The following is a 13,275-nucleotide window of genomic DNA, read 5'->3' as shown; positions in this document are numbered from 1 at the left end:
CCAAATCCATCGGCCCACATCTTGTTTTGACCTCTTTGACCCAATCACTTACTATGCGGGCCAGGCAAAAAGGCCCTCACATGAATTAGCATGGAAAATGGCAAATTAAGCTAAACATGTAATACTAAACTTTTAAAGAGTTATAATCACTAATATTAATAACTTATTTTACTTTCCAATTTTTTACATAAACTTCAAAATTGATGAATAAAAAATCACAAACTTTTATGTAATGATTTTAGTCACTCTTTCTTTTATTATATCACCATTATCTAATAGAGGATTAATAATAGCTCCTCGTTTAACTATAAAATTACTTAAACTCTCGATCTTTTGAATGAAGGAGGAACAACTTACCGACTAAACTACATTTGATTGTCTTTTTACATAATAAATTAATTTAAACTTAAAAAACTGCATTACGAAACTCAAACTTTAAACCTTTAGTCTAGGCATTAACCCCTCTCTATCGTTTGGCTAACACTTACACACAAATTTTAGTGTCTTTCTACTTATATACATTTGTACACTCTAGTATGTCGAAAAACCGTCTCGATTAATTTAGGAAGGATGGAGTAGAAAGCCATGGTAGTAACTATTTTGATGGTTAATTAAGAAGGATTTATTTTGAGAGTCAATATTTTTTTGAGAAAGTTTCGATGGTCAATTTTATTGTGCTATCCCCACGTAACCTCCAAGAAAGGCACATGATTTATTTAATGGGTTATTATGGGTTAGAAAATCATTGTGTTTGACCTTTAAATACACTTGGTATCTAAAACGAATTCTAAATATGAACTTATATGTAAGATGTTTGTCGGTTGCGATTACTTTTAACAATGTTCAAATATGTAGTGACTTCTAGAGGAAGGTAGGCCATAAACTTTAAGTTAGGCCACCAAAGTCTTTACCCTTTACATTTATATCCCTATATTTAAAATAAATAAATAAATAAAAAACCCTACTCACAACATATTACAAAATGAAAATTTTCATATAGCATGCATTTTAGATGTTCAAGATAATTCAACATTTAACAAAAGCATTTAATTTTGGAATATATTTTGCGAGGACAAATTGCATATTTTCTTTCAAATTCCCACACAACAAAAGTTTCTCTTTATTTACTCATTTGAATTTTTCAAATGCAAATATATATCCATGAAATGATAAATAGGCGATTAAACAGAGAAGGGCTATTTTGCAAAAAGAAATCAATTTGAGGGGTCATTCGGTAAATCTCGAAAATTGGGGGATCATCTCCTGCCTTTTTTTGGCAGTCAACTGATTCATAACCATTGCAAAACCACAACGAAATCCCTTCGTTTCAATCAAATTTTGTTCGGACCAATTCAACTGCGAGGTTCAATTGCTACTCCGCCGGATTCGTTTCCTGAATTTTCCCTAAATTCCTAATGGCGTCGAGCGCAAACAAGAACATCAACGCCAAACTGGTTTGTACTTTAATCCGATCGTGCCCACCTTTCCCCCAATATTTACATCTATTTCAGCTGCATACTTCGTTGAAAAATTACAAATTTAAACCTGTGGTTGGTTTAATTCGTCACGAACATGATGTGTTTGTTAGATTTATTGCGAATTTTGAGTTTTGTGAAGTTTTCAGCTGTAGGTATTAGAGAATTGTGTCAATTTGGATAATTAGGCTAATCGCGGGTTATTTCTGAATCTCTGATGTGAGAAATCTTTGCCAGAGCTGTGTGAATGATTTGCTTGTCTAGATTGTACTACTACTAGTTAGCTATTAGCCTTCTGAATTGTTTATGTATGTTCATTAAGGTGTTGCTTTTATGCATTAACTGCTGGTTATTCAATTCATTTTATTGAATAGAGAAAAGATAAATTCAAAATAGTTTGGTTGTCCAAAACCAAAACCATGTTATTTGAACAAAGCAAGTACTCCATTGGAGTTCTTTCTATTAATTTCAATTTTCAAGAGTGAATTTATTCGATATGTCGATACGTGTAAATCAGCATTTATGAGGTAGAATTGGTACTTGTTTTCATATGATAAGATCGCAGACGAATTTTTGGAGATGATTTTTTGGAGGATTCAATTACCTTTCAGTTTCCGATGGGATGGTATTTTATTCTTATGTATTTTGCTCCCTATGTTTTAAGAGTACATTTTATTAAAGGTCTTATCTGAAAATTTAAATGAGGTTTGTTGAAATTTTCTCCTATTTTAGGTACTCCTAGGAGATGTTGGAGCCGGAAAATCTAGTCTAGTGTTGCGTTTTGTGAAAGGGCAGTTTGTTGAGTTCCAGGTGGGTACATAACTAATGTCAATGATTGGATATTGTGTCTTGTGGGCTCTATTGTGACTCAACTGGTCTGATGTTTTAGGAATCGACAATAGGGGCTGCCTTCTTTTCACAAACAGTTGCCGTTAATGAAGCAACTGTAAAATTTGAGATATGGGATACGGCTGGTCAGGAGAGATACCACAGCTTGGCTCCAATGTATTACAGAGGGGCTGCTGCAGCCATCATTGTCTATGATATCACAAACCAAGTAAGTCTGACTGGTTAGCATATATAACTGAGCCAAAAAATGGGTTCTAATTACATTCTTGTCAACTTTGTAGGCCTCATTTGACCGAGCCAAAAAATGGGTTCAAGAGCTTCAAGCACAAGGTACTTTCATTACTGTCTTAGTTGTAAAGAGCTGATTGCTGTGTCGGGGTTGTCGTTGCAGTGGGTTGGGGGACAGTTTTGACATCATAAATGTTGTTGAGTAACTTGAGTTTATATCAGAAAAGCAGACATTTTTACTAAACACCTCAAAGAGGAAGTATGAACTTCCATATCAGGGAAATAATATTGAATTCTACATTATGTCTTGAAAGTTGTTACTAGGAGCATGCTATATAGACTTGATCTTTAATTCAGAATGCAGTATTTCCCTTATAATTGATTTAAGGCTCTCTTTTGCTTTGTGGCACAAGGTAATCCAAATATGGTTATGGCACTTGCTGGGAATAAAGCAGATATGTTAGATGGACGAGCGGTGGCACCTGAGGCAAGCATTTTTCTTTGTCCTCTCCTTCATTTTATGTGATTACTGTGCCTTGGTGTTCTTAAAATTTTAAGCAGAAGATACATGGAAAAATGTTCTTCATTTTTAGTTTTCAAGATTCACCCAACTCATGCTACCATAGATATTTGAGAATTGAGATCTTAAATGCATCCTATCTACTATCACGTCAAAATGGACCAAGCTTAGGCTGGAGAAATACATTCAAACACCCGTTTCTTCCTTGGTGCTAGAATGTGTAGGAGATGTTCCACTATAATTTCCCCTCATTTGGACCTGTTCATATTAAGTTCTAGTATGTGTTAGGAACTTATTTAGATTTATAATTTTTTTTGAGTTGAAATCAAGAACATATAGTTTATCCAACACAGTTTGGTCTTCAAATGACAGCATTGAAGTTATACGAATATGGACTTCCGTTGTTTTGCAGGATGCTAAAACTTATGCCCAAGAGAATGGTCTTTTCTTCTTGGAAACTTCAGCAAAGACAGCAGCTAACGTTAACGAAATCTTCTATGAGATAGGTAAGCATTTTATTTCCTTTAACTAGTCCATACTCATTCTGTGTGACACAGAGAGAGGCACGGTAACAACTCTGTTGCATCACTCATTTTCTTCATATAAACTTGTGTCGTGCTTTACAGCAAAGAGATTGCCGCGGCTGCAGCAGACACCGAACCCGTCAGGCATGGTCCTCGTGGATCGACCAACAGAAAGGGCAAACAGTGCTTCTTGTTGTTCTTGAAAAGTCAGGCATATACAGACATCGAATCGTGTTGTGTCCATACTAGTGAGAGATTAATCGTGTGTGCCCTCCAGATTTGTACATGAGTTCAACTTTCTATATACACTTCCCATGTAGTTGAAGAGCCTCTGCTCAATATGTTATTGTCTAACATGAAAAGTCTGTTTCTTGTATTTGAATTTTTCCCAAATTTATAATAATCTCACCAAGTCTCTGTTTAGAAAGTTTGAAAATCGTTGGGGAACTAAAGATATCTGTTCAAGACATCACAACAACGGAATTGTTTGAATATAAAGCAGAATTTAATGTTTAGAAAATGTACTAATTTCTGTTTCATGAATGGTAGTATTTGCTATAATTTGGCGAAAATATCATATTCTGGGTAAGTATCAGCAATGGAATCTCTATTCTGTTACCTCCTCTTTTGCCTCGGTTCGTGCAGCCAAAAACGAAAGAAAAAACGACATCATTTTACCAGTGACTAATACAGACAGAAGGTACATATCGAAATGTGCTCTTTACATTCTCCCCCACAGCTCTGTTTTCCCTGCTCAATATAAGCCAACTATACAACAGGAGGAATTAAATGTAGAGAATCATATCATCTTTGTTTTGGTCTTTAGACATTGAACGTGGTCAGTTGGAAGTATTGCCAGAATGTTGATTTCCAGCACCAAGTGTGTGAAAATCTATCTGACTTTTGTCTATGTTGTTGGATTCGCCTCTTTCCCTCAGAATACAGTCTCATCGAACAAACGGCGGGGATGTCTACAGCATTACCATGTCCTGGTGGAGTACTTTACTATAGATTGTCATGTCTTTTTCAATAAGGCCTTCTTCAAACCCTTGAGGATCTTCCCAAACCACATCACGTTCATGATCGCGAGTGCCACAGGTACGACAAACACCAGAAGAGAGCCAGCAGTGTGCATCCTCATCACCTGCACAGAGTTTTGTAAATTCTATCAGGCATCTAGACAGATTCCTTTCTATATAGAACCTATCAAGATAGAAATTGTTTAGGGTGTCTAAGACTAGATAGCATGGGAAAGTAATGATTCGTTAAAGTTCGTACAGTACATTTTTACAAATGAGAGACGAGACACAACCTTCAAATTCAAAATACTATGAATAGTTAAAGAATCCTCAGCTACGTAGTGCATGTCAGATGCTCTTAAGGGGAATGCCAAGGAAAATGGAAAAATATACGAGTTCTAGAAGCACTATATCTGTGAGGGGATATCTCACTTGAAAAATGAAATGTGATAAATGACAGATGTCACAATGAATAGTATGTATAGTGTATACCTGGCTGTGGTGACGATAGACGTGGTAGAACATGTAACCAAACAAAAGAATTCTTGCCACCTGCATTTCCAATAACAACATCATCAAGTGATTGTTTAAAATTATTACTACAAAATGAAACGAGAAAAGAAGCTTCAATATGGCAAGAGATGTAATTGATTCTATTTTAACCATATGGTATCAATCATGTACGACACAACCAATTCTATACACCTCCTTCTAAATCATCAAAGTTTTAAATTGCAAGTAGAAGCATAGTAGTGACTTACCAACCAACTAAAAAATATAATGACTCCGTTGATAATATATGCACTGGATCTCTTCAATCCAGATACATCAAGATACCTGCCCAAATTTGAAGGCAAATTAATAAGAGTTCTAATCAGTTTTCCTCCTGTTCCATCAGCTTCATTCCAGAAAACTTACCATCTAATATTGATCCAAGGTGTTGTTACCTCCGATATCAGTATCATAAATGTGTAGAGCTGACCCTCCCCCATATACATGGCATATGCAACTGCAATTGCCGCAAGCGAGTGATGGAGAACCTGGGAATAACAAGCACATGTTCAAAGTGAGATTGGTGCATTGGGGCGATAAATTAAGTCTAATAATTGGCATTCTAGCTGCCTACTTACATACTCAAGTCCACCCAAAGAAGGATACCGCCAACAGATCATCGCAAGATCAGACAAGAAGTATCCAACAGATAGCTGCCAAAAATCACAAAAGCAAACAGAGAAAATGAATTACCCGGGTCATGGCAACCCACCACCACATATATCATCAGAACTGAACAAGAACCCCTAGTGGAAATGCTTCACTATCAAATTTTATACCTTTCCTTGAATTAAAATATGTTATAACAAAACTAGAAACTGTGAATGTGGCCCCTATTTTGATGGAAAATGTTAAGGTCATAAACTCAATAGAGATTAACGAGTAATAAAGCCGGGCTGCTTTCCCAGAAAACACAGCAGAAATATCTTAAAGTATATGATGAGTGATGAGTAAGGCATGACCGAAAAGAACTGGGCCAATTCAGTTGATTTTAGGAAGTGATACTTGATCGAAATGTAGACTTTTGCTGACATATGTTACTGAACTAAATATCTATCAACAAATGCAGCATGTCTAAGAAGAAAAACAGAAGATAAATTAAGATTTTAAAAGGCATTTCAGTATTTTGTAAGAATACAAACACAACAGAATACACATATCAGGAACTTACCCCAAGTGCAAATGTTGAGATAGATGAATTTCTGAATGTAACTAATCCAGAATGGCTTTTATCAGAGAAGAGTTCAGACCAGAATACAAAGTACAAAGACATAATCGAAATAAAAACAGCATGAAGAGTGGAAATGCCACTGCAAGAAAGATAATATAACAACCGTCAGCAGTGTACCAAATTAAATACAAATGAAAAGGCAAAACTCAATACAGCAGAGAAAAGTAATTCACCGGTTGTTCCACTCCGTCCTTTGAATCTTGGTGAGGGCATTATAATTTCTGGAATAAAACGTGCTGATTATCTGACTCATATCATAGGCCTGCCAGAGGGCCAAAGAATGACTTTCAGTAGAGTCTTGGAAACAAGAGAAAGCTGAAGAAAATATATCAAAATGGAAAACATGATATTTTTCAATGTTTCATTGCCGCATAAAGAATTAGATTTTTCTAGATGTCGTCCTAACCTAAACTATGGATATATGGTTGTTCCTATATTATACGATGCAAAACAGAATAAGTGCAGGACATTCACACTCAATCACTACAGCTTCCAAATGTAAGAGAATATGATCTGGGCTTTAAAACTAATGATAAAGCAAACTAGAAGCAATTGGGAAGGAGTGACGTACCAATTTGCAAGTCAATATTCCAAGAACAATAGAAGTATATGGAATGTAAGGATCCGCTAGTACATAGTTTTTGACCAACACACCAGCCTGGTATTGATAAGCTTTAAGTGTCCCAGCAGTTCTTAAAGAACGCCCCATCACTCTGAATTACTGTACCATATAGAACTTGATAATACTCTGTCTCCTGGAAACAAATTCACAGTTTCAGACTCGGTAGATAACCCAATCTGCATATGGATTATCGTAAACAAAGAAGAAAAGAAGCGAGACATTGAACCTATGAAAGACACCCCTTCACCAACATAACAATTAGCCTCTACGTGCTTAATCCATTATTATAACCTCAAACAACAACCAGCAACAGGGAAAATATAGTATTAACACTCAAAGTTAGCAAATGAAAAGATAAGCACCAACCTTCCAAATGAGCGAACACAGAAACTATTTGACCTAATTTCAGATAAGGTTTTAAACGGAATTATCAAAGTCTATTGAGCCTTGTTAGACATAGTTATCAAAAGGTCTTTTGTGCAGTTGCTTTCATGTGCTTATTTCAAGAGTCTGCAGCATTTACCAGAATTCTTGGTGTACCATATCATCAATGCACATAAGGAAGTGCATGAATTAAAGTTGCATCAATTAAAGGGATACAATCATGTGCTTCTGGAACTACATCACGCAGTCAATATATGAAAAAATGGAACAATGAACAACACAAATTAGGACCACCTATTTCACTGACAGTAACTAATATCTACCTCTCTCCACATAGAAATGCTAGTCATCACACAGTACAGATTCAAAACCATAACCATAGACATCCATATCCTTTATATGCAGAGATCATTACAAACAAAACTCATAATCTCAAACCAATTGCTATTCTAATCCTAAAATCTCACACCGAAACCTATTGATTTTTCTAGAGAAACCCTGATCTGAACCAGTGTGACAGTGTGAAGCTCGCAAACCGAAAAGTACACAATCAATACCGCGATGTACAACGCTAGATCACGGTGAGGCCGTTAAACCCCCTTGCCGCCAAATCAAGCAAAAAACACACAAATCTCAGCAAATGCAACTGGAGATCGCAACATTACTCAGCTCAAAACTCATTAATTTCGAAAAATTAACAACTCAACAACAAAAATCAGTAAAAATGAAATATCCAAACTGTATACCGAAAAAAAAGTTTTCGCAATACCTAATTATTTGAAAAAACCGCAAAAAACCCTAGGGCAGTCAATCGCATTCCGCATTCAGCCAGAGGTGGATATGGAAATGATCTGTGTTTCTTCCTGGGTTTTGGAAAAATACTGATAACAGAGAAGCGAATATTGGGGGAAAAGAGAGAATGGAGAGAGGTTGAAGTAAGCACGAGAAAGGAAAGCAGAATCGATGCAAGATTATCGAGAAAATGGTAAGTGCGTGTGTGAGAATTCGTGAATGCTGCTGCTTTTTGGTTTTCTCTGTTGGGTGCTCTCTCTTGCTCTGTGTGTGAGAGAGATAGTGAGAGAGGAGAGAGAGATTAATAATGTTAGTAAACAATTAGTAATTAATAATTTAATATAATAATTTATTAAGGTAGTAATCCCACTAAAGAGGTTGTTTAGAGGGTTAATTAGAGGAGTAATACACACGTGGTGGCTATTGATTGGCTAGATCATTGGGCCGTGTGTGGATGGCAATGTAGATTAATCCTTTATGGGCAAATCTGTATAAGTTAGTTGCATACCATGACGCGTGAAATCTATTGATTAGCTGTATATAGGCTGTCAAAATTTAATTTAAAGTGATAACAAAAAACAAAATAAATGGCAAAAACGTGAAGCTGCAATATTTTTATTGCTGATAATTTTTGTAGTACTAAACAGTGAAGAATCAATGATTTTAGCACATAATTACATGATTATACATCACCAATACACTTATAATTTGACATCTCAATTGAGTATTTTTTGGGCTATGGGTGATCGTTGATTTTGGTGCACTAACATTAGAATGATGACACTAAGCGCACTTCTTTAACTATATCGATCACTGATTAAGTTAATAATTCAATAAACATATAAATGAAATAAATATATAGTTGGATAGTTACCTCATGATATGTCCCACAATGTTAGGCTTAAATAGCACGAAACTGAATGATTCTTTGGTCACACTATCCACCGTTTCCCATACCAAGAAATGAGAAAATTTTGTACTCTATTCTTTCTTGATAATGCATTGATTTACTTATCAAAAAAAAAAAGAAATGAGAAAATTTTTAGAGGATTGTAAGCAAAGCAACTTGCATGTACTCCTTGCTTGTCGGTTTGTACCTTTCTACCCACCATTAACCTTAGCAAAATAGAGGCCACAGAGTTCATATTGTTCATTACTCGATATAATAGTTTTGGGAGAGCTAAATCCTTTTTTATGGCGACGAAGGAAAGATATTTTGTTTTTTGAAAAAATACAAAATATAATGGTAAAAATTGGCTAAATTGCAGGTGGTGCATGCTATAACTTATATCTATGAGATCTACTAGTATTATGAATTTCACTGATAAAATACTAAATTGTTGTTATGTTTTTTATTACTCCCTCCGTCCCGGATATTTCGGGTCACTTTGACCGGGCACGGGTTTTAAGAATTGTAATGAAAAATGGGTTGAAAAAGTTAGTGAAAATGTGGGTCCTACCTTTATATATTAGTTTTATAATAAAATGTGAGTAAGAATTAGTTAGTGGAACATGAGATCCACTACCAAAAATGGTAAAAGTGAAATGAGACAAATTATGTGGGACGAAGAAAGTACGATTTTGAATTTTTTGATGGAATTGGGCGAGAAGTTTGATTGATTTACTTTTTGTATAACATTTTCGATTTGATTGTTGCCATTGCCATAGATTGCTTGCAACTCAGGTTTGTTTATCAAAAAAGTGTGTAATGTAGAAGATCGATTTGAAAAATAGGGTACTTTTTGAAATGCTAAAAAAATAAGGTACATTGTTGTGCTCTTCGTTTAAAAACAGGAATTTGGGCTTTATCTGGCTTATTGGATCTATTCCACGACATTTGGGCTTCAAAAGTCTAGCCCAACTACATTATCTTGGACTAATATATAGGAGTACTCCTATAACAAATGTTCAAATTTCTATGAATAAATCCACAAGAAAAACAACCAGTCGATAAGAAAGAAACATTGATTTATTAACAAAAAAAAAAAAAGATAAGAAGGAAACATAATAAATCACCACTTAAAGACAAAAACGTGAATGACCCTTTCATATGCCGTACTACTGGTTTTCAATTTTCAAATATTATAATATGCAATTTCAAATTTTGAAAACCCCCTATTTCACACACATTCATTTTTTATACTTGTTCGAACAATTTTGAAAAATATATATATATAAAATTTGAAAGAAGATATATGTTAGACAACAAACGTCAAACTAGTAGTGGGCACGAAAATAAAAGCATATAACCCATGTACAAAATGAACACCGGAAAAAATAAGTAGGAATATTTGCTCGTGTGTGTGTGTGTTTTTTGTGTGTATGTGTGTGTGTGTGTGTGTGTTTTAGAGAGAGAGAGAGTGAGAGAGAAACCACTATCTCTGAGTGGTTTTTGTCATATCCCATTGGCTGGAGGGCAGCAGTTGGACTCTTTCAGCTGTGAAAGAATTCCAGTGGCAGAAAAGTTTCTAATTATATTCAAGCATTTGGTTTCATTTGACTCCATCTTATTCCATTTATAGCTCACTTCTTTTCAAATCTCATTGTAATAATTTTGAGTAACTATTTTTATTGCTTCAATCTTGATATAAATGGATAGAAAAAGCATGGCCTTAATATCCATGCATAGTGTTCCCCCCTCTACACATAAGTTTTTTACCCCACACATAGTACTAATAAAATTAACCCTCAAACTTGTAATCAGATGTTGAGCCAGAATTTTAACACTAGGGACTTTGAGAAAAAAAATCAAATTTAAACTTAAAAGTTGAAATAGTTACATAATACTCCCTCCCGTCCCACATAATTTTACTCATTATTCCATTTTAGTTGTCCTACATAATTTTATTCATTTCACTGTTACCATTTTTGGTAGTGGACCCCATATTCCATTAACTCATTCCTACTCACATTTTATTATAAAACCAATACTTTAAAAGTGGACCCACATCCCACCAACTTTTTCAACTCACTTTCTATTACATTTCTTAAAACCCGTGTCAAGTAAAACTGTGTAAAATTATGTGGGACGGAGGGAGTTGTTTCATTACTAACGTAACAGTAGAACATTCATAGCATAACAAATAGTACCGGCTCGAGAGTAGAACATCGAAACGGCCCGTATACACAATTATTCGAGCTCAGATCGAGGTGTACCGGAGTGAAATAGTGTGAAGAGAGGGTGTGTTGCATTTATAAGGAATGATTACCTTAGAAGGAGGGAATGTTAGGACAATGGAATAGTAAATGGTGGGGGATGGGGATAGGTTGAAACAATGAAACCCATCACATGCAATGAAAGTAGAAGGGGGTTGATGACAAGGGTTATTTAGTTGAGGTCGACATCAACTTTTTGGGACAACCAATATTGACGAAGCTCATTAGCTATCAACACAAAACTCAATCACACACATGTACACTTCCTATTTTTATAAGCGTCACCACTTCTTCCTCTTCCCAAATACTGTTAGATTAGATGCGTTGCCACTTCAACATCATTCACCACTCATTCACCACTCATGCACATGCTCTCTCTCTCTCTCTCCTTTCCTGGCTTCATCAATTAATTAAACCTTTTGAATTACTAAATTGAACACCCTCCATGTATCCTAAAATGTGCATATTCTTCTTCAAGTACTTTGCTTTAATGATTTTTCAATTTGCTCCCCACACACCCATTTAATACTTAATGTCTATAATTAGTAATCTCTTTCTTTCTAAAATTAGTAGAGATCTTTATGATCATTTCATTTTCCCGTGTATCATTAGAAGCCGGTCGCATTATCCTTTTAAATAGGACAATTCATCCCTAAATCTATTACTATTAGATTATGAACTTATTTAAAGAATACTACCTCCGTCCTGAAAGTTTGACCCAGTTTACCATTTTGGTTTGTTCCTGAAAGTTTGACACATTTCACTTTTTATCATTTTTTAGTAGTGAACCTCGTATTTAACTAACTCATTCATACTCACATTTTATTATAAAACTAATATTTTAAAAGTATGACCCACATTCCACCAACTTTTTCAACTCACTTTTCATTACATTTTTTAAAAACCGTGTCGGATCAAAGTGCATCAATATTTGGCGGAAGGATGTAGTAATTCACAACTAAATTTATTCTTATACTCAATTAAGAGATAAAATCAGGTTACTTACAGCGTACTATGATTTAACACCACTTACAATACTATCATATCGGGATGTGTGGAGTCCTTAGGATTGGGATTTTAACCTTTTTGCATGAAGAGATCAAATCAAAAGAGAAACTAAAAATCCATCTAAACAACTTAAATTAAATTACCAAAAAAAAAACACAGTAAAAACACATTGTTTTTGGAACCAAAAAGAGGTGCAAAATTTGTCGAATTGTACGTGAATTGATTGGCTCTCTTACAAAACAAAGCCCACAGGCTGAGCTCCAAAACCTACGCCCATGGCTTCTTCCCTCCATAACCTCCTCTCCGAAGACGGCTTCCCCCCTCGCAAACCCCCCAAAAAACCCAACCCCAATCCCGACTCCGCCGCCATCACCCTCCCCATCTACATATGCCACGATCGCCGCAGCTTCGACTCCTCCTCCTCCTCCCACCGCCCCCGCTCCACCGCCGATGCCAACTCCATCTCCGACCCCGCCATCGACGCCGCCGCCACCAAGGCCATGATCGCCATCCTCACCGGCTACATCGCCCAGTTCTCCCGCTCCGCCTCCTTCCGCGCGAACATCCGCGATAAATCCACCAAAATCCTCAAAAAATCTGCGGCGGCAGCGGAGGACGAGGAGAGCCGCGAGGCTCTCAAGCTCGTGGAGATTGGAATCGAGAGCGTCGAGAGACTAGTGGAGGAAACAGCGAGAAGAAACTGGACTTGGAGGCGCTGCAGCGCTGCATCAAAATCCTCGACCGCGCCGCCGCCGCCGCCGCCTCGGGCCGGAAGACGAGCTCGCGCGTGGCGGCATGCGCGCGCCTCTACCTCTCCATCACCTACAAAATCGCGAGAAACGACAAGGTTGCGGCGCGGAATCTGCTCCAGGTCTTCTGCGACGCGCCGGCGCTCGCCCGCACGCGCCTCCTGCC

At 36.4% G+C, this 13,275-nt stretch overlaps 2 protein-coding genes across 3 annotated transcripts; one reads left to right on the top strand and one right to left on the bottom strand.

Moving 5' to 3' along the window:
- The first annotated feature begins 1,289 nt into the window (after window positions 1-1,289).
- On the top strand, window positions 1,290-3,972 carry LOC125205678 (ras-related protein RABF2b-like). The gene is made up of 7 exons (XM_048104744.1): window positions 1,290-1,454; window positions 2,208-2,285; window positions 2,365-2,532; window positions 2,606-2,654; window positions 2,966-3,039; window positions 3,485-3,578; window positions 3,699-3,972. The coding sequence occupies exons 1-7, from the start codon at window positions 1,416-1,418 to the stop codon at window positions 3,797-3,799; spliced, it is 603 nt and encodes a 200-aa protein (XP_047960701.1). The 5' UTR covers window positions 1,290-1,415; the 3' UTR covers window positions 3,800-3,972.
- Window positions 3,973-4,175: 203 nt separating this feature from the next.
- Window positions 4,176-8,477, bottom strand: LOC125205677 (TLC domain-containing protein 4-like). Of its 2 annotated transcripts, none has more exons than XM_048104742.1 (9): window positions 8,174-8,477; window positions 6,970-7,153; window positions 6,572-6,660; window positions 6,339-6,477; window positions 5,746-5,820; window positions 5,534-5,655; window positions 5,377-5,452; window positions 5,108-5,167; window positions 4,176-4,740 (listed from the first exon to the last, which is right to left on the bottom strand). In XM_048104742.1, exons 2-9 carry the CDS (start codon window positions 7,105-7,107, stop codon window positions 4,612-4,614), a joined length of 828 nt encoding a protein of 275 aa, XP_047960699.1. In that variant the 5' UTR covers window positions 7,108-7,153; window positions 8,174-8,477; the 3' UTR covers window positions 4,176-4,611. The 2 variants fall into 2 exon arrangements, with proteins under 2 accessions (XP_047960699.1, XP_047960700.1); XM_048104743.1 differs by lacking the exon at window positions 8,174-8,477 and adding an exon at window positions 7,247-7,266.
- Window positions 8,478-13,275: the final 4,798 nt, after the last annotated feature.

The sequence above is a fragment of the Salvia hispanica genome, chromosome 2, assembly GCF_023119035.1.
Source record: "Salvia hispanica cultivar TCC Black 2014 chromosome 2, UniMelb_Shisp_WGS_1.0, whole genome shotgun sequence".
Classification (NCBI taxonomy): domain Eukaryota; kingdom Viridiplantae; phylum Streptophyta; class Magnoliopsida; order Lamiales; family Lamiaceae; genus Salvia; species Salvia hispanica.
Note: the sequence above shows the minus strand (reverse complement) of the source record. Positions and strands in the feature narration are given on the sequence as shown.